This window comes from Saccostrea cucullata, unplaced genomic scaffold (assembly GCF_032062105.1).
Source record: "Saccostrea cucullata isolate Sc308-1 unplaced genomic scaffold, CSIRO_AGI_Scuc_v1 ctg236, whole genome shotgun sequence".
Taxonomy (NCBI): Eukaryota; Metazoa; Mollusca; class Bivalvia; order Ostreida; family Ostreidae; genus Saccostrea; species Saccostrea cuccullata.
In genome coordinates, this window is record NW_026932733.1 from 146527 (window position 1) to 173665 (window position 27139).

Consider the following 27139-nt stretch of genomic DNA (forward strand, 5'->3'; position numbering starts at 1 on the left):
AAATATGTACATTTTTCTGTAAAATTCATTAAAAAACTGAAATTTACGTCATGTTTGTGACGTCATTACATACTTATGGCGTCATTACTTATGAAAATATTCAGTGCTTTGAAGTTAGCATATACTCCCCTGTTTAAGAACTTAATTGAATATATCTCCATCAAAGTTTGATTTGGGGGGCAAATATTGGTTATTACCGAATAAAGTTCTTTCTCTATTCAATATGTATCTTCTTTATTCACACTAATTTTCTTCACTTATAGAGCACTTTTGTATTTTCACAATTTCAATACCCAGTAACCGAAATAAATAACATTTAAATACTAGGTATAAATCTTTCACTCTATGAATGCTTACTCTCTGGATACACACACCGCTCCTCTTCTGTTCTTCCTAGAAGAGTTTTCATTTTCCACGTTCATTTTAGTGTCTCCTATTTTATTGGACCTTCTCATCGCCCCAGGGGATACTCTGACTGAGAAAAAGAAATATATGCATGAGTTCATTTTCAAATAGTTAGAGCAAATCGTCAAGAAAATCGAACGCGTTTCTAGAAAAAATTAAATGCTGTTGACTATACCATATTCAAGTATATTAACTTTTAAATGTGTGCGTTTTCAGAGTTGCGTGTTAAAAAAATTCAAGAAAAAGATTATTTTAGTGACAGTCTTTGAAGATTTTCATTCGGGTTAAAATTAGTATTTTTCACGAATTTGATGATAGTTCTTTGTAGATAGCTAGATAAGTATTTGCAATCCACGTTTAAAATGAGCTATCTCAGAGATATATACCAATGAAATTTTAGGAAGAGGTAAATTTAGGATCAGTCTTTGATTACAATTTGAAGAATCTCACTCGGGTTAGTATTTTTAAGAGTTTTGTGATAGTTCTTTATTGATAGGTATGGAATAAGTGTAATCCAGATTTAAAATGACATACAAAAGAGAGAAATATTAATGGTTAAAACAAATGTTAAAAATAGAAAAGCAAAAGAAGAGGTCTGAGTGCAGATATTTACCTTTTGGACGCAATGGAAGCCTTGTTTACAGAACTCTACTTAACTTTAAATAGATACCGTAAATCTGAAAAGTTTTACTGTTGATAAATTTTCAGAAAAATTGCGCGTGCATTTGCCTTTAAGATGCTGGTAGTTTATGACTACATTGTGACTTTACTACAAGTGTACCACAACCTTAAGCAATGAAATTGCTTATATCTCTTGTTAATGTTAACTTGTCATTTTTTTTTTTTTTGCTTTATAAAAGTCGTTTTGTCCTTATATCCTTGCAATGAACGCCTGATTTTAAACATAGCAAAATGTAAAAGAACACCGACTTGTATTTAAGGACAGCCTTGTCATTAGGTTTCTTATTTAATAAAAGAGATAATGAACAGTCAAGAAAACATAAAAACAATACAAAACTGTGGATAGTTGGACTCAATACGGACCACCGGATATTTCCCCGCCTAGGTGGGGTAAGCATCCCCTGTTAAAAGGTCATACCCGCCGTGAGCCCTCTGCCTTGATACGGTATACGGAGTATTCCGTAATCATATTTAGTATATAAAACAAAGACCTAACAATGTGCATAAAACTAGTCAGCTGATGTACGACCCAACAGAAGGTTATTTTTGCTATTATAAAGAGATTGCAACAGACTTTTCAAAATTTTGACAAGATTTTTGTCATCCATGTAACAACAACTCACTTCTCAGAAATCTGTCTTGGTTTAAAGATTAAGAACTTAAAATTGAAAACTTAAAAGCATAGTGACCCCATCCTACACCAGGAGGTCATGCTTTAGACAAACTTGAATATACACTTTCTGAGGATGCATTCATTGAAAAATGACTAACCGTGTCTTTGTTATTCTTAAAAACGAATTTTTAAAGACATTCCCATGTAAACTTTTGAGCGCTAATATAGTTGCCTCACACATCTCCCTGGAGCCATAATGCAAACTGTTACCTTACTTGAGAATGCTTCCATATCATTAAGACTTATCATTACATTGCTCTTCTTGAGTAGAAGAACTTTAAAGATTTTTTTTTTATTGCCGAATGGTTCTTGCGAAGAAGATTTTTAATTAACACTACAAAATGTATACTATCTCTTATTATCTCCCCTTAGATATGAGTATTGGCCTTCATTTGTTGAGACCTTTACCTAAGGAAACTGTAAAGGTTTGGTTGAAAATTGGGCAGTGGTTCCGAGGAAGACTAAATTGTGAAAGATTTGTGACGACAGACACCAGGGACGAAAATACAAGGGAAACATTCGGATCAGAAAAAATGGAACCATGGCTCAGATGAGCTCAAAAGGTCAGCATTACTGAGGGAGTGCAATCAGAAGATACGATACATACAATTAATTTCCTTTAAAAGATCAAAGATTATGGTCTTGATGAAAAAGTAAAAGAATAATGTGTAAAATGCATGGAAATCAACATTAACAAAATGTCATTTGTTGTTTAATTCTTTATTTACCGACCTTTTATCAAATACTCAGAGTACAAATAGTCTAACAAATATACATGTATATCTCCCTTCTCACACATGGCTAATTTTGCATTATTTTCACACATCGTAGCTGTGAAATGAATTTTACAGACCTTAAAAGAAGAAAAGTTCTATGAACTGACGGGCTCTCTGAGTAATGCATTTTTGTGCTTATTCAGAATTGATGTGAGAGGCAGGTGACATACAGGTTAGTTTCCCAACAGGACACGTCATTTGAAATGTATAGCTTATGTCAATTTTTTTGCAACAGACCTTTCATATATATATGCAAGGTAACTGAAATGTAGAACTCCAGAAAATTTATTTTGCCACTAACCTTTAATCAATATGTTAATAAGGTAACTGAAATGAATTGCTCATGACAACGTTTATTTGCTACCAACATTTAATCTATATGAAATTAACATAGGAAGACTGACCTTAAACAAAACCTTCATGTGTCAGCACATGTATAATGTATGCAATATGATTATGATATTTCTCTCATTTTATACAGACATGACGTTATAAAATAAGATGCTCTCTTGTGCTCTTCTCTCTCTATTAGAATGAGAAATAATATTAATTTTTAATAACAGTATTTGTGCTGTTTATTCAGTTTTTAATACTGAATGTTAATACCTTATTTTAATTCAACTTGTGTTCTCAATCAAGAACAAAATCAACATCCATTTTTCCAATCTTGTTCTAAAATAAAGTTTTTCACACGTCAAAATTTGATAAAATATCACCATCAACTGCAAAACATAATTAAATAGATTTGCGTCAGCTTTCTGGACTTCGACTTAAGTTCTACTAGTACGCACGCTACAAGAAAATGCCCTCTACAATAAATTTATGTGATGTAGTATCAAAATTCATGAAAATATTTTTAGTCTGGCAGGATAAACTACTAGTTAAACACATAGTCAAATCCATTTAAATGCGAATGTTTGCACAGTTATGCTATTTTTTTCGTTGTTTTGAGAAATTACGCTCAACCATTATTACTTCATAATGAATTGATGATGAAATGTATCAGCCACATTGCTCAAATACTGTAATTGGAAAGCATTTGAAAATGTATAAGTTTATAAGAATATCCATACCCTGTTTTATAAAAGGATGTTTTAAATTGATATCTTATTTCATAAATAAAATATACTGTTGTAAATTTAATTCGTTGAAGTAAAGACAATATGTACCTAATTAATATTAAAATAACAAAATTGATTTGGCTAACTTTAAGATAGCGTTGAGATCACTTCTTGTTCTTTTTTAAGTTTAACTTTGAAGGCATGTATAAACACTAAAACTTCCAGTGACTGTGTGTAAAATGTATTTCATCCAAGAACTGACTCAGGCTTTTAACATAAATGAAAGACTTTGGTATACCTTGCTCAAAAACCTGCTTCCTAAATCAGTCTATGACAGAAATTTTATGTACGATGTTGTTTATGTTATAGATACCTTGTTTCTTCTCCAGACTTTCTTTCGGTTTTCGATACAGAAGATAGTAAGGAATTCTGTTTCTGATCTCATTGGCTTGATTTTCGAGGTATTCTACGGTTTTATTATGAAGGTCTAGTCTCTGACTTTCCATAAGAATATTATATGCGGTTTGTTGCAGCAAATTGTTCTTGAATCGCATCACATTACACAGATCGACGTCGTAGTCATCCTCTTTTTTCGGACAGAAGCAGGCTTCCGGATGAAGTCCATTTGTTTGTAAGAGAATTGCTGCTCGGCCTGTCGGGATATTGGCGCACTCAAAAATGCCGATCTGCTTGAGGCGTCTGAAAGACTTTCTGGCTTTGACACGCTGTACTTTTGGTAAGATATATTCAATCATATCTCTAGGGAAAGTCTGTCCTAAAACGGCAGCACATTTCACAATCAGTTGTTCGGATGCTCTCATGGAATCCAGGCGGGCAATGATAAGCTCTACAAATCAAACAAAGTTCTATTTGTCCACGGGAATAGAATGCAAATTAAATCCTACATATTTCATTCAGAACTCTAGAAGTTGTACTTTTTATCAGCGTTATTTGATTCCCCAATCGAGCAATCCTACACTGATCATTCATTAGATCTTGTTGATAAAAAAAATACTTCGTTCAATGCATACAAATCACTCATTTGTACAACTCATTTGTGATATGTTGATTTGCTTTTACTTTGCTACAGGCAAAAGAAAGTGCATAAGGGACATTCACAAATAATGTTCGAATTACGCTAAAACATACCATCAAATATGTTATTTTTGAGTAGCAATTTGGTAATCAAATGTTGCACTGTTTGATAAGTATTGTTAAGGGGAGTTTGCAGCTTTCATTTAAAAAAAATCAACAAGAAATACTGATTTTGTTATATGTAAATTTCTTTTTATAATCTACCTTTCATGATGAGTGGAACCTCTATATCCTGTGGGTTAATATGCGGGGAAAACACGGCGACTTTCTCTTTTTGTTTGTTGTCCTTTTGATGGATATATCCAAAACCTAACAATACTCCGTGTTCCATTGGATTCTGTCATACAAATGTACCAGTTTAATGACATATCAGAAAGACTATAGTTAATACAGTAACTTGTGCTTTTTATGGGAAAATCTTTAGGTACTCTACTCAAACGTTACATCTTATTCATTGCCTTTGTGCATTTTATACAATCCTTTTTGTACCTTAGCACTAAGTTGTTGGTTGAAAATACCATATAAATGACATTTAGAATTTATCTCGAAATAATTTGATGACGACCAAAAGTTTGTTATTTTCATCACACTCCCCACATTACAGTGTAGACAAGTACCAGTAGAGTCATGATTTTCAAAAATTATCTGCTCATAATCTGCTTCAAATATTGTAATTTGATTGAAACTTACCTCGTCTTCTTTTACTTTAAATGATGAACTAACTCTATTGTATTCAATTTGATCATTGTCATTTTCATCTAAGATGTCATGAAAGCTGTGGTCAGAGAAGACTTTTTCCAGCTGTGCTGCTTTGGGGGCTATTGTATTTTGTCTCATGGCTGTACTCCCATCATCGTACGTTATAATCAGCTGGTTCTTCTCTGTCATGTCCAGCAGTAGCTGCTCACACCAATAGGGAACACCTTGAGTTCTCTCCCGTAACATTCTACCAAAGAGAAAGGATAAAACTTTATGTTTAAAAGGTAACCTCCACATTATGGATTGTGTATCCTTATTATTTGATATTCAATTAATGAAAATATTATCATATTTAAAATATTAAATCTGCGAAGTATTATACTGCAAACTTACACTTCTAATTCACAAGGAATTCTAACCACGTCCATGAGTTGACATGCCAATGCCGGGATATACTGAGTGTCCAGTACGCCAAGATCCAACACTCGGACAGAGGACGACTCGATGTACTTGCCAGCGTCTTCAGACGTGGGTTTCTCGATAGCTGCCGGACGGGAAGAAAGGACGATAAAGATACCCTTCATCTTCCGGAGTTCACACAGAAACTTCCACGACAGATCGTCCACATTCTGGGCATCGTCCACTACCACCAAAACAGGCTGCTTCTCCGTGCACTACAGGTAACACGGTTGATAAATTATCAATGTAAAAAAGCTGGACGTTTTTAACTTGCTTGTGTAGTTCTACTAAAGCTTATTTCGAAGTCCAACTGGTATTTTTTGATTTATTTAAATATAGTTTAGTTAAAATGTCTCGGATGACTTGTCAGTGATAATCTTGTCATTTGTACCTTTTCAATGATAAGGTTGAGAATTTTTCGCAGATCTTCCTCTGTGTCATTTTCACTATTGGGTCTTTGATACTAAACCACAAATAAAATAAATAAAGATGACACTTATTTTGACAATATGCACAACGCTACAAATATTAATTTTCTTTCATTTAAAATACTTATGTTTAAAGAAAAAAATTATACCTTTGACCCCATGATGTCATTCAGAAGATGTAGTTTTGACTCTAATGCGTAAGGAGAGAGAACACTGATAAGTTCTGGTTCATCTTCTATTCGATGAGAGAACCCGGATGATGACAGAAGTACAAGAAAAATATAGTTGCTGAGACAGTTATGGACGTGTAAATGCTGTAGTCTGAGTGCGCAGGAAATGACACTTTAAAAGAAAAATATGTATTTCATGGATTTATACCCAACTCAGGAAAAAATCCCTGCTTATAATTGTGTACGTCCATCATGAAGAAATGTGTAAAATCTAAGATTCAATAAACGTTTTTTTCAATCAGGGAAAAACTATGCTCTGATCTTTCCAAGACTGAAAATGACTAACTTTATGTCTTTTTTCTCTGCTAGATGGATGAAATGGTCTAGAAGGCGTGTTTTGCCGATCCCTGATGCCCCACTGATGATGTAATGGTTCGGAAATTCCTCCTCTCGTTGATTGACTAACCTTTGTAGTTCGAGTTCGAACACCTCTACCTCTTGTTCTCTACCTAAAGCATGTGAACCGATGATCTGAGTATGTCTGACGTTGATAATTTGAAGAAAACATCCAAAAATATTTTTTTGTCAGATCTTATCTAAGTTCTCTGATGATATCAATGATGTGGCATTGACTTTTTAGCAGAATTATATCGTACCATGTTACCAACTAAAGATACCTGACTTCATTTTAGATATTTTTATGAATTTCAAGCAAGAAAATTTTAGAATAAAAATAAATTCGTCATTTATTGGTGCCAGCCAATATGTAAAATGTCGTCTGTTAACAGAAGCTCACCTAGCAAAGGGAACTGGAAGTAAGGTATTTTAGCCACGTCCCGGGCGGAGCTGTCGGTTGATTCCACGTATTCCTTGATGATCCCTACATTCTGAAGGCCCTTCATCCTCTTGGCCCCCAACACCCTGAAGTTAATGGATGGAAGTCGTGACTGCTGAAACGTTCGTTCTTCACAGGTCACCTTGTTAGGGTAATGCATCATAAGTCTTGCGGCCATATTCACCTTTCTACCAATTACTGGAAAAGAGATAAGGTAATTCTAATGTATTATTTAAGGAAGGATTCCGTTTAATGGACTTTTGAGCTTGAATTCTAATCCTTTTCTCCATTTATTTCATGTAAGAGATTTAAAGCAATATGAGCTGCAACGTTGATGTTGGAAATTTTTGTTGCAGTTTTATAATTAACTATTTCTATGACAGAAAAAAGAACATTTTGCATGACAATTACTTTGTGTTTAAGGAGAAGAACTAGTAAGTTGTTAGAACTTGTTTCTTATCCTTTTGATTACCAATAAAATATGTTCAAAACAACATTTTTAAACTTCTGTTGTTAGTTCATTTTTGCCATGGAGGAACTATTTTTTGGAAGAACTATTTTTATGCTTTAATGGAAAGAAAAATTTCATTATTGTCGTCCTGTACAATAATGATTTACTATATAATATCATACATTCCATTGTAAAGAAAACTTTCTTCTAAAAAATATACTTTATTTATGTCTAATCGATCATCAAAGATTAAATTACATACAGATTTATCAACAGAACCATTTTAACAGCAGAATAAAATTCTCAAAAATGCAGCTTAAATTGCTTTAAAAGATCATATTTTCCTTTCCTCGTCGTAATTGAATAACTTTAAATAGAAATGGTAAACTGAGTTTGAAATATAGCATGAACATATTTTTAGCAGAATGGTGGCGTATAAAAACATCTTACTTTCTGCTTCTTAAAATTAATATAGAACAATGAATTACCCAACCAAAAACTTGAAGAAATTTTCAAAGGTAAGTAAAATTAATAAGGGATTTAAGTTTTGAAATATCAAAATATGGGGTTTTTCAAACAAATTAAAAATCATGATGCTTTTAAAAGCTTCCAATCTAAGTAAAGATTTGAGCCAAAAATCTGTAACATTAAATTACATACAGATTTATTAAAAGAGCACATTTTAACAGCAAAATAAAATTCTCAAAAATGCAGCTCATATTGCTTTAAAAGATCATATTTTCCTTTCCTCGTCGTAATTGTATAACTTTGAATAGAAATGGTAAACTGAGTTTGAAATATAGCATGAACTATATTTTTAGCAGAATGGAGGCGTATGAAAACATCTTACCTTCTGCTTCTTAAAATTAATATAGAACTATGAATTACCCAATCAAAGACTTGAAGGTAAGTAAAATTAATTAGGGATTAAAGTTTTGAAATATCAAAAAATGGGATTTTTCAAACAAATTACAATCATGATGCTTTTAAAAGCTTCCAATCTAAGTAAAGATTTGAGCCAAAAATCTGTAACAAGTGTTTTTTTTTCCTTAAAAAACGATCAAAACGTTTTGTTTTTGTATCATTTTGTGTCGTAATGTAACAACTTAACCATACGTGATATTAAGAAAAATCTTAAATATAGGAATCATATACAAATAACTAATATATCCCACAAATTAAGAAAGAATTTAAGAAAATTCGGATTAGCCAATATCCATTTTAGATAAATTATTTAGGTCACTTTCGTAATACCATCATATAGACCCTTTACGGTAATATCTATTTTAAGCAGAAAGAAAAAATAATCTTTGGAAATAGAAGTAAGCATCGCATGATTGGCAACAGAATTGTACTGGCCCTAGAATCATGAAACACCTGAAGCTTACATCAAAGATTTATGTTGTACTAAAATTTTGATTAATCCAGCAGACTGAAATCAAAATAATTGTCAATATTGCTTCAAAAGAGTATTGTTATCTGCAAATTTAAGAATTAATTTAAAAATCAATAAACATTTTACATTTTTTTAAAAAAATTGTCTCAAGTTTAACTCTGTTAAATGATCCTGGGACCAGGAAAAAGGTTATGACCTTGACATAACATTGTCTCTAATTTAAAAGGCCATATTTAATCTGATACCATTAATCCCTTAATAAACAACTTCTAGTATACTATAGTTAACCAAGTAAAACGATAATTTATTATTGAGAGTGACACAAATTAAAATGGTTGTTACCTGCCTTGTTACTTACCTGAGTATTCGTGTCGGTTTTTGTGTCCCACCACCCCACAAAACGCCCCTCCGGTTGTCACACCGATGGAGACAGATCTGATTTGTAGAATAAAAGAAAACGTTTTTAATAAAACAAATCAAGGCTTTAAAATGAAACTGAATGAAATCTTTTAACTGAAGTTTTAACATACAAAGTGATAACAAATCACATACTTGACCCCATCATGCTGATCCAGCAACTTTTTCATCTTGTGGGAGCATATTAACGCATGCGCACAATCTCTTTCGTGCTTGTATCCAGGAAGTCCGAATATTACAAGAAAAGTACAACCCTTTAAACACAAATTTGGATATCTAATTTACAATATAAAACTTTCTACATACATTGTATGTCAAGTCGATTTGCAAAGTTACCTTTGGTCGATGACATTGCGTCATTGTACTTTAATATGTGCCAATAAATAAAACAGTGTATGTAATTGAGATGCTACCCCTCAATGCTAATTTAGGTTATGAAACATGCATTTCTTAATATAATCTGATTATGTATAAAATTGCCGTTCCAAGCAATTGCAACTTACCTTGTCAAAGAAGAAAGCCTTATTCAAACATCCTGCAAGAAAAAGTAATTCTTGCCAATTTTATGAAATTTAGTATAAAAAATAAATTTTCAAGATTTAAAGATTCACAATTATTGATTATTGAACTAAAAACATACCGTGCATGACTTTAGATTGGACGTAAACCACATCAAACACTTCCTGTAGTAGCTTTGTGACGTCATGCTTTTCATCAAGCACAAGGTTCATGAATACAACTGTCACATTCCTCATTTCAGACAGGTACTCTAAAGGCTGGTTATCATCCAACTAAGGAAAAGGTACTAATGTTAGCTTTTGATGAATACTGCAGTACTTATTTACTAAAACACATTTTTTTTATTACAGAATTTGCATTAAGACTGAAACATAGCAGCAAAAATAAAGAAGTTTTTATTCATGACATCGACTTTGTTGGTTTGTGTTTTGGGTATTTCTTATTCACCTTTTTCAACACTGGATGTAGTATGTATAATCGCAAGCTTTCATCAAGTCTCATTTCTCTCACCGTCTTCACCACATTGCGTACTTGAAAAGGAAAAATTAAAACATTTTAATCAGCTACACGAACAATGAATTAAATTATATTGTTTAGCAGGAAAAAATTTCAACAGCATCTTTTTAAAATCACTTTTAAAACGATTACTGCTGGAAATTTTAAATAAATATTGTTTAGTAATGCCTCTAAATTTCTTGAAGGTTGTTTGTAATAATTACGTTTGCTGAGGCCGAGTTTTGGTTTTCCTGGCCTGGTATGATTTTCACTTCCCTCTTCAGCGATCGTAGGGTGAGCAGGCTCCGAGTTCCTGCGACTGGATGATGTTGTTGGGGTGTGTTTAATATCACCTTTGTCGGATTCATCGTCACAGCTTTTAGAAGTGCTGGCTTCGTTGTTGATAGGGATTGGTGTGGTGAAGAGGGACTTAGATACACCCTCTGAGAAAGCACTGGCCGCTGTGATACCGGTAACGGTCTTTCCCCAGTCTCCGCTCATTTTTCTCTCTAAGTATAAATATTACTACTATGTAGTAAGCATTCCTATGTTGCAAATCTTTCCAAAGAAAAAATATCCGACTTTTTCAAAACTTCGCAGAAAATTAATGGTATAGATTCGTTGTTTTGATGAGAGATTTAACTATGTTAAGAGAGAGAGAAAGAAAGAGAGAGAGAGAGAGATTCTAATACTAACTTCGCATAAACCAGAGAGGTCCATCTCTTTGTGTTTCTGACACGGCAGTACGAGGCATCCGAAATGATTTAATCTGAAAAAAAAAATGTAGAAATTTTATATTTATAAAAAGCGTTCAACTTTATGCTCAGAATTAATCAATGAACATATACATTTTATATAAAAAAGTTTTAAAAAAATCACTAGATGCAGAAACATATTTATAATCATTTCTTTTCTATATATTAATATGGGATGCACACTTTGTACTAATGGAGTAATTATAAAAGGCCGTCACGACTGTGAAGGAAACATTACAGTTCATCTGAAATATAGCAATACTGCCCAGAATACAAAAAGTATAAGTACTATAACTGGTTGAGAAACAAACAAAAACAACACTACCTATATTCATTCCGTTTGAAACATGAAATACTGTTCTTTTTACTTGAATATATATCTACTCGGCATTAAATCATTTTATAATTAACTCACTTATTTCTTTTAAAGATGAAAAATTTTGAGATGTTAAGAAATATATTATCTTTTAAACTTTTTTTAATTCTAAATATATGTTTTTAAGAAAATAACATTGAATATTTCATTTATTCAGAAACCAGACAAGACTAACTAAGCTAAATAAATCTAAATAGAAGGCAATAATTAATCCAACAACAGAAAACCAATTTCAATTATAAAATCAAACAAATATTAATCTATATTCTGTTTTTGGAAGTCAATTTTACGTTGTTATGCGTACCAAAGCAACAATTCAGATCTGAGAGTAGAAAAGCAAGTAGAGAAGATCTTTCTAAAGAAAAATATGTACTTGATATCGTACGTTAGAATTCAGTCTCAGATTAAAAAAAATAAAGATCAGACAAAACGGTCCTAAAAAATATATATATTTTTCAAAGAATTTGCCATGAAAAAAAATGGTACTTTTCAAGATTAAAATAAAAAGTATTGTGATATCTTAGCAGGTAATTGTGGAATTATCAGAAGATAATCCTGCTGTTAACTACTAGCATTGTGAATATCACGATTTTTGTGTTTTATCAACTTATACTTTTGAAAACTGTTTGAAATTACAATTATTTTATTGCATAAGATTAAGAGATACTAAACAGATACTCTATCATCATGTTGTCAGATCTTAAAATATGGAAAATAAGAAGTTAACAACACTACAAACTGCCTTTTGTTACAAAGAAACAAAGGGCAAAGGTTAATATGGTATACATAAATCAAAAGACCTTTCTTCTTTATTTTATTGCTTTTGGAAGTAGAAGGGATAATTCCAACATTTATATACCAAACCAAAAACAAATGAAAATAAATAAATAACATCAAACAAAACAAACCAAATTTTTTACTAATGAAAACATAGTTAGCAGTATTAAAGGTAATATTATTTTCCCAGATTTGGAAGAAATAAGGAGATACGGAACAGCATTCGAGCTCAAAAGTCAATTTAAACAATACCAATCAGGAGCAGACCAAACATGAACCTCAAAAAAAATCACAGGTGGTATCAGGTGCTATGGAGGAGTGAGCATCACCTGCCGACCGGTCACACCCGCTATATATTGTCATAATCGTGATCGGGAAACACGGAAACTCGTAGACAATTCTATGTGTAAATAATAGCATTTATAGTATGAAAAAGTCAGTCAGAATTTGAAACAATCAGAAACACCACCACAAATATAATCGGAATCCAAATAAAGCAGAGATTGCATTATAAAGAATGATTCTATGAAGAAAAAGCTGGAAAAAAGAATGATATCAACAAGTCTTGTTTTAAAACATAAAGTTCGCAAGTTCTATGGTCGATACAATAACCTTGTCAGCAAATGGAATCAATCCTTGAGTCAAATGCTGACTGACTCTTTCCGTACTAATTGTTAGGCCACTATTTTACCCATTGACATTTCTACAAAATTTTCTGTTCACCCAGTTCAAACAATGAAAAGGGGCATATAGCGGGTGTATCCCGTCGACAGGGAATGCTGACTCCCCGTTGGAACCTGTTCCCATCTTTGATGTTTGAGAGGTCTGTGTATGTTCTATTCCCAATTTGAATTGTTCAAATGAACTTTTGAGGTTATATACTGTTCGTTATCACTATATTTTATTGCACATTTGTCTTTACACGGATGAAAAGGAATTAATTCCAGCACTTTATTGTATGCCTTTAAATGTACTTATTTTAATATTTTAGTACCAAGGATGGAAGCCACAATAAGTATATTATTTACAAAAGCTGTTTTCATCAATAATCGTTAATAATTCCGAAAGCTAATCGCACATCTATAGGACACATCAAGCCCTTCCCAAATATTACTGGGCTGTTTTGAAATAAGGAAATCGTATTGCATATCTGCAGAATGTTCCCAATTTTATTCAAGAATCTGAATTGAATACTGCGAAAAATGTAAGAGAAACTGTGTTATTGTGGAAAAAAAAACTAATGTTTTTTTAACCCATATTTGATCCCATGCTTATGATTGATTTTTGTATCTGAAAAGTGGATTTAAGGTAACTGCCTATTTGCCGGAATTAGTAGAAACACCACTTCTTGGTGATTTTTTGCATATTGAAGTAATTATTACCATAAGTATAACTTCAGCAATAATATCAAAAAATATATATTAAAAGTAAAAAAAAAATAGAAATATATTTAGCGCTGAACGTAGAGAGTTTCCTCTCTTCTAGCAAACCCTTGCTGAATATACTGTTGGTAAGGGTACTGTTGGAAAGACTTACACGTGCGTGTTGTCCGTCAGGTAACAGTTCGTGATTATAAAGACTGTGAGAGGAGAGTTCCCAGGCCCTGGGAGATAGAACGATGTGGCCTGCCTCACAAAAATGCTCTGCTACATTGACATCACAGACGGCAGGACCTAGTTCTACATAAACTCGAAACTCGTTATTTCCCAGAAACGTCACAGACATTTCTCCAGCCGACACACCTAATAAGAATAAAATTCATCATCCATATTTATTTATTTTTCATTTCTTTAAAATTAAGAAATCATAATCTATATACTGTTGTGTATTTGCAAACTACTTTTTCTAAGGAAAATAAAACAGAAAATACTTAACACTTCAAAGTAGAATAATCTACGCAAAATAAACCTTATAAAAAATGACACCTTATATTCAACATTTGAAGCTCTTTTCAATGTTCTTTTATATTTGGAACAGGGGTGTACTTCTTACTGAAATGATCTGAAAATACCTATTTCTGTTTTTTTTTCTAAAATTAAAGGGACATAAATCCTTCAAACCAAGCAATAAACTATGTGAATAGGATCATGAAAAAAGTGAAATAATAGTATCCATTTTAAATATTCTTAACTATAAAAGAAAATATGTCGTGTTTTCTATTTACCCATTTTGACGGTGAGTGTAACCCCTATGTCGGTCTCCCACGCTCCACATTTGTTCTGAATGTTAAGACAACACTTGGTCACTTGGTCCACCGTGCTGCCGAGTTCGGTTTCGTCATTTACTCTCCACACAGACAGTATAGCATCCCCTGTACAAAGTGGTTCAAATATTCAAAATATTAACATGTATAGTATCTTAAAGTTAAAATCATCGTAAAGGAAATACATTTTTTATTCAAAATTTATGCTGAAAGAGGAACTTTTGGAAAAGTTGAAATTACAAGATTTTACCAAAATCAACAGCTTAAAAACTTTCGACTTTGCACCTTTAAACACAACCATTCCCCATAATAAATTAAAGTCCAGGCTTTCATTGAAAGCTGCTTTTTCTATAAAAATGGAACTCCTCAATTTACTTACCTTGTCATTGGTCATTTGCAAAAGTATTTTGTTAACCAGAAGTCTCTGTCGAGACTGTAGCTCTACTGGTTTATACTTAAAACAAAGGAAGAGAAAAGTAGCAGTTGGGACTTGAGACTTTAAATCAGCAATAAATAGAAAAATGATCCTTGCCACTCATCAAAATAAAAACCAATGCACAGAATTATGTATCTTAGTATAGTCTACTTGTGTGCCAAGTTATACTGAAATCAGACCAAAACTGCAGGAGGAGTAGCATTTTGAAAGAATTTCACAGAAATTTCTATTTTTAGTAACCATGGCAACATTGTTCATTGAAATCAAAAATCGATGCACAGAATTATGTATCTTAGTGTAGTCTACTTGTATGCCAAGTTATATCAAAATCAGACCAAAACTGTAGGAGGAGTAGCATTTTGAAAGAATTTCACAGAAATTTCTATTTTTAGTAACCACGGCAACACCGTTTATCGAAATCAAAAACCGATGCACAGAATTATGTATCTTAGTGTAGTCTACTTGTGTGCCAAGTTATACTGAAATCGGACCAAATCTGTAGGAGGAGTAGCATTTTGAAAGAATTTCACAGAAATTTCTATTTTTAGTAACCAAGGCAACACCGTTCATCGAAATCAAAAACCGATGCACAGAATTATGTATCTTAGTGTAGTCTACTTGTGAGCCAAGTTATAATGAAATTGGACCAAAACTGTAGGAGGAGTAGCATTTTGAAAGAATTTCACAGAAATTTCTATTTTTAGTAACCACGGCAACACCGTTTATCGAAATCAAAAACCGATGCACAGAATTATGTATCTTAGTGTAGTCTACTTGTGTGCCAAGTTATACTGAAATCGGACCAAATCTGTAGGAGGAGTAGCATTTTGAAAGAATTTCAAAGAAATTTCTATTTTTAGTAACCACGGCAACACCGTTAATCGAAATCAAAAACCGATGCACAGAATTATGTATTTTAGTGTAGTCTACTTGTGTGCAAAGTAATATTGAAATTGGACCAAAACTGTAGGAGGAGTAGCATTTTGAAAGAATTTCACAGAAATTTCTATTTTTAGTAACCACGGCAACACCGTTCATCGAAATCAAAAACCGATGCACAGAATTATGTATCTTAGTGTAGTCTACTTTTGTGCCAAGTTATATTGAAATTAGACCAAAACTGTAGGAGGAGTAGCATTTTGAAAGAATTTCACAGAAATTTCTATTTTTAGTAACCACGGCAACACCGTTCATCGAAATCAAAAACCGATGCACAAAATTATGTATCTTAGTGTAGTCTACTTGTGTGCCAAGTTATATTGAAATCGGACCAAAACTGTAGGAGGAGTAGCATTTTGAAAAATTGTTTACAGACAGACAGACAGACAGACAGACGGACGGACGACGGACGCATTACTATCGCATAAGCTCTTCTGGTCTCTGACCAGTAGAGCTAAAAAACATTCTGGTTTTACACACAAGTACTCTAAAGTTGACATCAAAAGGATGCTTGAGTTCCTGATCGACAATATCTATGTGGTTTTTGGAGACCAGGTCTTCCAGCAATCTATTGGAGTTTCCATGGGTACCAACTGCGCCAAGTTATTAGCAGACCTATTATTAGGTCTTTCCACCTTTCTGTGGAAAGACCTCTTGAAATGCTTCTGTTTATTATTATTAGGTCTTTCCACCTTTCTGTGGAAAGACCTCTTGAAATGCGTATGTTTATTATTCTTTTTCTTCCCTTAACTTTTTAAACCCCAAGACTTATCAAAATACTTAATAGTTCATGATACTGGATATTTAAAGTTATTCCGAAAAACGACCCAAGAAGTTTGATCTTTGATCCCTTTTGAAGTTATTGCCCCTTTCACTTTATAGCTTGTTATCGCTACTCCTCTGAAACCGTAAAACGCAGAGGTTTGAAACCTTTACCAATGTCTTTGACTAATAAAGAAGACTCTTCACTCTAACATTGTGAAAGGATTTGTAAACCCCTTCAATGAGTTATTGCCCCTGAAACTTTTCAAATTTTACAAATAATTAAAAATTTTCAAAACGGGAAGTCGTACAGACATCGGACAAACTGCATAAGATTCATTGACCTTTGACCATAAAATTTATGCAAAGGTCAAAGGTCAAGGTCATTCCAAAAAGGAGAAATTAAGCTCTTTTTATATCTCTTTTGTCTTTCAACATATACTTAATGTCTTTGCATCATTAATATGTACTCTTAAAACTATTTCAAGTATTCAATTCTTGTCCCCTAAGATTATCGCTTAAAAAAGTTATTGCCCCTTGTGCAAAAAACCTTGTTATCGTTACTCCTCCGAAACCGTAAACCGTAGAGACACCAAACCTTCACTAATGTCTTAAGGGTCTTTAGGCATAACTTCATTGTATAAATGCGAAAGGATCTGATGATCCCCTAGCTATCGCCCTTTAACGTCTTTGTACTTACTATTAAACCTTATAACTTGAAAACTATAAGTGGTAGAAGCATGGGATCAACTGCATTGTGACCCTTGACCTTGAATTTTTTTTCAAGGTCAAAGGTCAAGGTCATTTCAATTTTTTTTAAATTTTCATTTTTTCTTTCTTTTTAGACAATTTTGGTTCCTTATTAATGGAATTTAATTTTAAGGAGTCAAATATACAACAAAATTGAAATTCAGAGAAGGTGGAAAGACCTCTTATTGTTCTATGAACAATAAGTCTCCTAGTTAGGTCTTTCCACCTTTCTGTGGAAAGACCTCTTGAAATGCTTATTAGGTCTTTCCACCTTTCTGTGGAAAGACCTATTGATATTCTTCTGTTTCTTTTTAGGTCTTTCCACCTTTCTGTGGAAAGACCTATTGATTTCCTTCTGTTTCTTCTTTTCCATTATTATTATTTTTCCGCCGTGTGATTTTGAGTTTCAAGATATATCGAAAAGATTTATAGTCCATAAGAATGTACTCCGTAAAAGATTATTGCAGTTCACCCTGCGTAAATGAACCTTAACCCCTTTCGAAGTTATTGCCCCTTTTGCAAGAAATGCTTGTTATCGCTACTCCTTCGAAACCGTAAACCATAGAGGTATGAAACCTTCACAAATGTCTTCGACTAATTATGGGGACTCTTCAATCTATTCATTGCGAAAGCATTCGGTGAACCCTTCAATGAGTTATTGCCCCTGAAACTTTTTGAATTTTACAAATAATTAAAAATTTTCAAAACGACAAGTCGCAGAGACATGGGACCAACTGCATAAGATTCATTGACCTTTGACCTTAAAATTAATGTAAAGGTCAAAGGTCAAGGTCATTCCAAAAATGAGAAATTTAGCTCTTTTTATATCTCTTTTGTCTTTAAACATATACTTAATGTCTATGCATCATTAATATGTACTCTTAAAACTCTTTCAAAGATTTCATTCTTGTCCCCTAACATTTACCCTTTTAAAAGTTATTGCCCCTTGTGCAAAAAACCTTGTTATCGCTACTCCTCCGAAATTGTAGACCATAGAGACACCAAACCTTCACTAATATCTTGAGGGTCCTTAGGCCTAACTTCACTGTATAAATGCGAAAGGATCTGATGACCCTTATATGAGTTATTGCCCTTTAACTTCTTTGTACTTACTATTAAACCTTATAACTTGAAAACTGTAAGTCATAAAAGCATGGGGTCAATTGCATTGTGACCCTTGACCTTTGACCTTGAAAATTTTTTTCAAGATCAAAGGTCAAGGTCATTCTTTTTTTTTATTTTCATTTTTTCTATGCTTTAAGACAATTTTGGTTTCTTTTTCATGGAATTTAATTTTAAGGAGTCAGATATAAAACAAATTTGAAATTCAAAGAAGGTGGAAAGACCTCTTATTGTTCTGTGAACAATAAGTCTCCTAGTTAGGTCTTTCCACCTTTCTGTGGAAAGACCTATTGATTTCCTTCTGTTTCTTTTTTTCCTTTTTCTTATTATTTTTTATTATTTTTCCGCCGTGTGATTTTGAGTTTCAAGATTTATCGTAAAGATTTTCAATTCATAAGAATGTACTCCGTAAAAGATTTTCGCAGTTGACCCTGCGTATATAAACTACGACCCCTTTCGGAGTTATTACCCCTTTCGCAAAAAAGCTTGTTATCGCTACTCCTCCGAAACCATAAACAGTAGAGAAATGAAACTTTCACTAATGTCTTTGACTAATTTAGTAGACACTTCATTGATTCATTGCGAAAGTATTCATTGACCCCTTCAATAAGTTATTGCCCCTGGAAGTTTTAGAATTTTACAAATAATTAAAAATTTTCAAAATGAGAAGACGTAGAGACATGGGACCAAATGCATAAGATTTATTGACCTTTGGTCTTGAAATTTATGGAAAGGTCAAAGGTCAAGGTCATTCCAAAACTGAGAAATTTAGCTCTTTTTCTATCTCTTTTGTCTTTTAACATATACTTAAAGTCTATGCATCATTAATATGTACTTTTAAAACAGTTTCAAAGATTTTATTCTTGTCCCCTAACATGAACCCATTTAAAAGTTATTGCCCCTTGTGCGAAAAACCTTGTTATCGCTACTCCTCCGAAACTTTAGACCGTAGAGACACCAAACCTTCACTAATGTCTTAAGGGTCTTTAGACCTAACTTCACTGTATAGGTGCAAAAGAATCTGATGACCCCTTGTATGAGTTATTGCCCTTTAACTTCTTTATACTTACTATTAAACCTTGTATCTTGAAAACTATAAATGGTAGAAGCATGGGGCCAACTGCATTTAGACTCATGACATTTGACCTTGAATATTTTGTCAAGGTCAAAGGTCAAGGTCATTGCAAAAATGAGAAATTAAGCTCTTTTTATATATCCTTTGTCTTTTAACATATGCAATCAGTCTTTGCATCATTGATATGTACATTTAAAACTATTTCAAAGATTTCATTCTTGTTCCCCAAGATAGACTCTATCAAAAGTTATTGCCCCTTATGCGAAAAACATTGTTATCACTACTACTTCAAAACTGTAGACCGTAGAGGAATGAAACCTTCACTTATGTCTTAAAGGTCTTTAGGCACACCTTCATTGTATAAGTTCTAAAGGATCTAATGACCCCTTATATGAGTTATTGCCCTTTAACTTCTTTATACTTACTATTAAACCTTATATCTTGAAAACTATAAATGGTAGAAGCATGGGGTTAATTGCAATGTGTCCCTTGACCTTTGACCTTGAAAATTTTTTCAAGGTCAAAGGTCAAGGTCATTTCAAAATTTTTTTTTTTTTTACATTTTCATTTTTTTTTTCAAGCCATTTCCCTTTAAATTAAATTTAGAGTGTAAAATATAAACCTATAAGAAATTTAAAAAGGTGGAAAGACCTCTTATTGTTCTATGAACAATAAGTCTCCTAGTTTTCCTTTTCCTTTTTCTTTATTATTTTTCCGCCGTGTGATTTTTTGTTTCAAGATTTATCGAAAAGATTTTTATATCATTAGAATACACTTTGTAAAAGATTTTTGCAGTTGACCCTGCGTATAAGAACTTTGACCTCTTTTGGAGTTATTACCCCTTTCGCAAAAAAGCTTGATATCGCTACTCCTCCGAAACCGTAAACTGTAGAGAAATGAAACCTTCAATATTGTCTCTGACTTATTTAGTAGACACTCCAATGATTTATTGCGAAAGTATTTGTTGACCCTTCAATGAGTTATTGCCCCTAAAACTTTATAAATTTTAGGAATAATTAAAATTTTTCAAAACGAGAAGGTGTAGAGACATGGGACCAACTGCATAAGATTGACCTTTGATCTTAAAATGCATGTAAAGGTCAAAGGTCAAGGTCATCCAAAATTGAGAAATTATGCTCTTTTTATATCTCTCTTTTCTTTCAACATATACTGAATGTCTATGCATCATTAATATGTACTCTTAAAACTGTTTCAAAGATTTCATTCATGTCCCATAACATTAACCCTTTGAAAAGTTATTGCCCCTTTTGCGAAAAACCTTGTTATCGCTACTCCTCCAAAACTGTAGACCATAGAGACACCAAACCTTCACTAATGTCTTAAGGGTCTTTAGGCTTAACTTCACTATATAAGTGCAAAAGAATCAGATGACCCCTTATATGAGTTATTGCCCTTTAACTTCTTTATACTTACTATTAAACCTTATATCTTGAAAACTATAAATGGTAGAAGCATGGGGTTAATTGCAATATGACCCTTGACCTTTGACCTTGAAAATTTTTTCAAGGTCAAAGGTCAAGGTCATTTCAAAAAAAAAAAAAATTTTTTTTACATTTTCATTTTTTTTTCAAGCCATTTCCCTTAAAATTAAATTTAGAGAGTAAAATATAAAACTATAAGAAATTTAAAAAGGTGGAAAGACCTCTTATTGTTCTGTGAACAATAAGTCTCCTAGTGTTTATTATTCTTTTTCTTCCCTTAACTTTTGAAACCGCAAGACTTATCAAAAAACTTTATAGTTCATGATATTGGATATTTAAAGTTATTCTGAAAAACGACCCAAGAAGTTTGATCTTTGATCCCTTTCTAAATTATTGCCCCTTTCATTGTAAAGCTTGTTATCGCTACTCCTCCGAAACCGTAAAATGTAGAGATATGAAACCTTTAGCAGTGTCTTGGACTAATCAAGAGGACTCTTCACTCTAACATTGCAGAAGGATCTGTAAACCCCTTCAATGAGTTATTGCCCCTGAAACTTTTTGAATTTTACAAATAATTAAAAATTTTCAAAACGACAAGTCGTAGAGACATGGGACCAACTGCATAAGATTCATTGACCTTTGAGCTTATAATTCATGTAAAGGTCAAAGGTCAAGGTCATTCAAGAAATGAGAAATTTAGCTCTTTTTATATCTCTTTTGTCTTTCAAGATATACTCAATGTCTATGCATCATTGATATGCACTCTTAAAACTATTTCAAAGATTTCATTCTTGTCCCCAAAGATTGACCCTTTTAAAAGTTATTGCCCCTTGTGCGAAAAACATTGTTATCGCTACTCCTCCCAAACTATAGACCGTAGAGACACCAAACCTTCACTAATGTATTAAGGGTCTTTAGGCGTAACTTCACTGTATAAATGCGAAAGGATCTGATGACCCTTTAATGAGTTATTGCCCTTTAACTTCTTTGTGCTTAATATAAAACCTTATAACTTGTAAACTATAAGTCGTAGAAGCATGGGGTCAATTGCATTGTGACCCTTGACCTTTGATCTTGAATATTTTCTCAAGGTCAAAGGTCAAGGTCATTTCAATTTTTTTTTTATTTTCATTTTTTCTATCGTTTCGGACAGTTTTGGTCTCTAATTCATAAAATCTAATTTTAGGGAGTAATATATAAAATAAAATTGAAAAATTCAAAGAAGGTGGAAAGACATATCGAAAAACGTTTTAGTTCATGATACTGGACATTAAAAGTTATTTCGAAAAACAACCCAACGTATATGACCTATGACCCCTTACGGAGTTCTTGCCCCTTTTATGTAAAACCTTGTTATCGCTACTCCTTCAGAACCGTAAACCGTAGAAATATGAAACCTTCACTAAAGTCTTCGACTAATTGAGAGCACTCTGGAATCTATTCATTGCGAAAGTCTTCGGTGACCCCTTCAATGAATTATTGCCCCTGAAACTTTTTGAATTTTACAAATAATTAAAAATTTTCAAAACGAGAAGTGATAGAGATATAGGACCAACTGCATAAGATTCATTGACCTTTGATCATGAAATTATTGCAAAGGTCAAAGGTCAAGGTCATTCCAAAATTGAGAAATTAAGCTCTTTTTATATCTTTTTTGTCTCTTTACATATACAAAGTGTCTTAGCATCATTAATATGTATTCTTAAAACTATTTTAAAGATTCAATTCGTATTCCGTAAGATTGACCCTATTAAAAGTTATCGCCCTTTGTGCGGAAAACCTTGTTATCGCTACTACTTCGAAACCGTAAACCGTACAAATATGAAACCTTCACTAAAGTCTTTGACTAGTTAAGAGGATTCTGGAATCTATTCATTGCGAAAGTCTTCGGTGACTTCTTCAATGAGTTATTGTCCCTGAAAGTCTTTGAATTTTACAAATAATTAAAAATTTTCAAAACGAGAAAGTGTAGAGACATGAGACCAACTGCATAAGATTCATTGAGCTTTGAGCTTAAAACTCATGGAAAGGTCAAGGTCAAGGTCATTCCAAAATTAAGAAATTAAGCTCTTTTTATATCTTTTTTGTCTCTTAACTTATACAAATTGTCTTAGCATCATTAATATGTACTCTTAAAACTATTTTAAAGATTCAATTCGTATTCCGTAAGATTGACCCTATTAAAAGTTATCGCCCTTTGTGCGAAAAACCTTGTTATTGCTACTACTTCGAAACCGTAAACTGTACAAATATGAAACCTTCACTAAAGTCTTTGACTAATTGAGAGGATTCTGGAATGTATGATTGCGAAAGTCTTCGGTGACTCCTTCAATGAGTTATTGCCCCTAAAAGTCTTTGAATTTTAGAAATAATTAAAAATTTTCAAAACGAGATGGTATAGAGACATGAACTCAACTGCATAAGATTCATTGACCATTGCACTTAAAATTCATGTAAAGGTCAAAGTTCAAGGTCATTCCAAAACTGAGAAATTTAGCTGTTTTTATATATCTTTTGTCTTTCAACAGATGCTTAATGTCTATGCATCCTTAATATGTACTCTTAAAACTGTGTCAAAGATTTCATTCTTGTCCCTTAAGATTGACCCTATTAAAAGTTATTGCCCCTTGTGCGAATTTTTTTTTTTATTGCTATTGCTTCAAAACTGTAAACAGCAAAGACAGGAAACCTTCTCTAATGTCTTCTGGGACTTTAGGCAAAATTTTTATGTTCAAGTGCAAAAGGATATGGTGACTCCTTGAATGAGTTACTGCCCTTAAATGCTTTTGTGCTTACTATTAAACCTTATAACTTTAAAACTATAAGTCATAGAGACATGGGGTTAATTACAATGTGACCCTTGACCTTTGACCTTGAACATGACTTGAAGGTCAAAGGTCAAGGTCACCTAAAAAAAAATTCATTTTCATTTTTTTCTTCTTTTAAGCCATTACTGGTTTCTTTTTTATGAAATTTAATTTTAAATAGATAAATATTAAATGAAACTGAAATTCAAAAGGTGGAAAGACCTCTTATTGTTCTGTGAACAATAAGTCTCCTAGTTGTATTCATATGAAGCATAAGTTGTCCAAACAACTTATATCTCTCAGTAGATTCGATACGCGGGGGTATGCTCTACGTATATACAGTTTCTGAGACGAGGTAAATTATCAACAAACAAGTTGATGAAACAAGAATTTCAGCAGTCTCGTTTAAAGTCATCATTTCGTAAGTTCTATGGTCGATATAATGAACTAGTCAACAATTTATCATTGAGTCAAATACTGACTGACGTTTTTCATACTTATTGTAAATTCATTATTTACACACTGAATTGACGACGGATTTTTCCGTTATTTCCCGATCATGACAAGGACCAAACGGCGGGTGTGACCGGTCGGCAGGGGATGCTCACTCCTCCATGGCACCTGTTTCACCTCTGATGTTTCGGAGGTCCGTGTTTGCTCTGATCCTATTTTGTATTGTTTTATGGACTTTTGATCTTGAATACTGTTCATTATCTCCATATATTTCATGCAATGATGATTTTTCACCATTAAAATACGAATACTTTTAGAATACGAATACTTTTAGACACTAGTGAAAGACAGCAATCAATACCAGTTGTAATTGTTTTTCTCGTTATCGTCTTTTGTACCTGTGTAACTTATAAATTTATGAAGGAGCAACAACAATCAAATCGTTTAAAGTCAAAAGTTTGGAAGTTCTATGGTCGATACAATGACCTTGTCAGCAAATACAATCTATCATTGGTTCAAAAGCTATTAGTGACTACTACGAACTGTTAGACCATTTATTACACACTGAATTGTGGACGGATTTTCTCATAATTTCCCGATCATGTCAAGGAGCACACGGCGGGTGTGACCAGTTGGCAGGGGGTGTTCACTTCTCCATGGCACGCTATTCAACCTCTGATGATTTAGAGATCCGTGTTTGCTCTGCTCCTAATTTATAAGGTTTAATGAACTTTTGAGCTCGAATACTGTTCGTTAACTTCAAATTTTTCATTCTTAAGTTTTCTTTTAAAAATTCCCAATCCTTATTGTAAATATACAGGACAAAACTTACACATTCAAAAAACTGAACTAGATACTGCGTAAAATGAAGAGGGGAAAGTTTGAGGAAAATGTCATTCCTGGTCCCTAAATGGCTTGAAAATAAAATCTTTAAAACTTCACTGCACATAAATTATGGAGATAACGAACAATATTCAAGCATGGAATACATTGAAAGAAAAAAAAAAATACGGAACAAAGCCAACATGGACCTCTAACACCAGAAGTGGGACCAGGTGCCATAGAGGTGTAAATATCCCCCTGTAAAATTCTGTTTGTTAATTATGACCTTTGTTTCAGAAATTGTTCGTAGGTAAAGCATGCCCTTGCATAACAAATTAACTAGAGACGTAAACTCCATATGCATGCAGGTGATAAGGATATATTGCTACATAAAAAAGGGGAGTTGATGATAGAAAAGCTGAAGCTATCAAGTTTTGTTGTTAGGTTATCATTAGCGTCTTTATTTAAGGAATCACTGTCTAGTTAGGAGGGTATGTCAGGGCATCAACAATAGTGGGAAACATGGGATAATTTGCATAACGGGCGAAGCCCGTTATGCTTAAATTATCCCATGTTTCCCACTATTGTTGATGTCCCTGACATACCCTCCTAACTAGACAGTGATTCCTTATATTTCCATATCATTGTGAAATAAAATTGTAGATTTAGACTTTAAAAATGTAGATAAATAGATTTAAATCACATGATGACTTCCATGCCAGTTTCAATAGTCCTCGCCAACCGACGTCAAACACAAAGGCAGCCGCACAAGATTTACATGCATATTTGGCCTCCTTAGCGTCAGACACAGAGACAGATCGATGTGCACGAGAATTGCATGCGTATTAGGCCTCCTTAGCTCCCGACCTATCGACCTGCCTAATTTACATTCCGGCAGAATTATCAAGAAATAAACTACCCCTAACTTTCAAAGAGTTATCACAGAGGAAAAAATTAGAAATGGAAATATCTAGTAAAAAATCCAAATGTGAAACTGATTCGTGGTATTTTTTATTTCGAATTTAGAGGGATATATCGAATGGAAACATAGGAATGAAAATGAATATTGTAAATTCATAAAATGTCTCCGATATACTTGTATCTTCAATGTTGAATTGAACACCACAGCAAGAGGCTTTTCTGTTTTATTTGAATACAAAAATACGTCTGCTATACATGTGATACCTGGGTGCAATTGGAACCAATGGAAAGTCCGACAGATTGTTGGAAGACTTGGTCTCCAAAAACTACATACTAGATACTGTTTATCAAAAACTAGAGTATCTTTTGAATTTCAAAGTATTTGCCAGCATAGTCATTTTAAAAAAATAAATCAGAAGATGAGGAGAGTGGCAGACGGAGAGACGGATCATTCAGGATAACAACATAGCCAAACTTTCTTCGGAGAATTCAAGTATAAAAATCTTTTTATCAAACATTACACTTACAGTTAAACGATATCGGATCTTACCTGCAAATTTTAAAACATCGCCTTCTGAAGAAATGATGTTTTCTACTATTTCTCCTAGGTAGGCATTGAGAGTTTTGGTGAGTTGATCAATTCCCGCATTCTGTTTAGCGCCATACTTTTCACACAGAGCAGTAAAACCTGCAAAAATTGTAAGCAATAGTCCTCATCTTTGACAATATTTCGGCTCTATTCCTGCAAAAGTTTTTTTTTTCCTATACCCGACATGACATTTCAACTTACATGCTATCATTTTGTGTAATTTGTTTGTTATCATAAAAGATTTGTAATGTAGAAATAATGAATATGTATGGGGGCTAAAAAAAAAAAACAAGACTCTTCAGTTTTACTTGAATAGTCTTTGACTAAGCCGATTAGTCGTGTGTTTTGAT

At 33.0% G+C, this 27139-nt stretch overlaps 1 protein-coding gene across 4 annotated transcripts in view; it reads right to left on the bottom strand.

Moving 5' to 3' along the window:
- The window catches only part of LOC134235963 (adenylate cyclase type 10-like), a 43748-nt gene that overhangs the window by 5989 nt on the left and 10620 nt on the right, over positions 1-27139 (bottom strand). For all 4 annotated transcript variants that reach the window (XR_009985510.1, XM_062718142.1, XM_062718141.1 and 1 more), the window contains exons 3-21: positions 26751-26888; positions 14633-14779; positions 14005-14210; positions 11257-11329; positions 10785-11069; positions 10513-10595; positions 10187-10337; positions 10050-10081; positions 9682-9800; positions 9488-9564; positions 7244-7480; positions 6794-6956; positions 6427-6619; positions 6241-6312; positions 5784-6064; positions 5382-5637; positions 4896-5028; positions 3970-4443; positions 358-475 (exon numbers count right to left, since the gene is read on the bottom strand). Coding sequence is in view for 3 of the 4 variants with exons in the window: in XM_062718142.1 (XP_062574126.1) it covers positions 358-475; positions 3970-4443; positions 4896-5028; positions 5382-5637; positions 5784-6064; positions 6241-6312; positions 6427-6619; positions 6794-6956; positions 7244-7480; positions 9488-9564; positions 9682-9800; positions 10050-10081; positions 10187-10337; positions 10513-10595; positions 10785-11069; positions 11257-11329; positions 14005-14210; positions 14633-14779; positions 26751-26888 (3238 nt within the window). In the remaining variant the exon portion in view is untranslated. The remainder of the gene's footprint in view (positions 1-357; positions 476-3969; positions 4444-4895; positions 5029-5381; positions 5638-5783; positions 6065-6240; positions 6313-6426; positions 6620-6793; positions 6957-7243; positions 7481-9487; positions 9565-9681; positions 9801-10049; positions 10082-10186; positions 10338-10512; positions 10596-10784; positions 11070-11256; positions 11330-14004; positions 14211-14632; positions 14780-26750; positions 26889-27139) is intronic.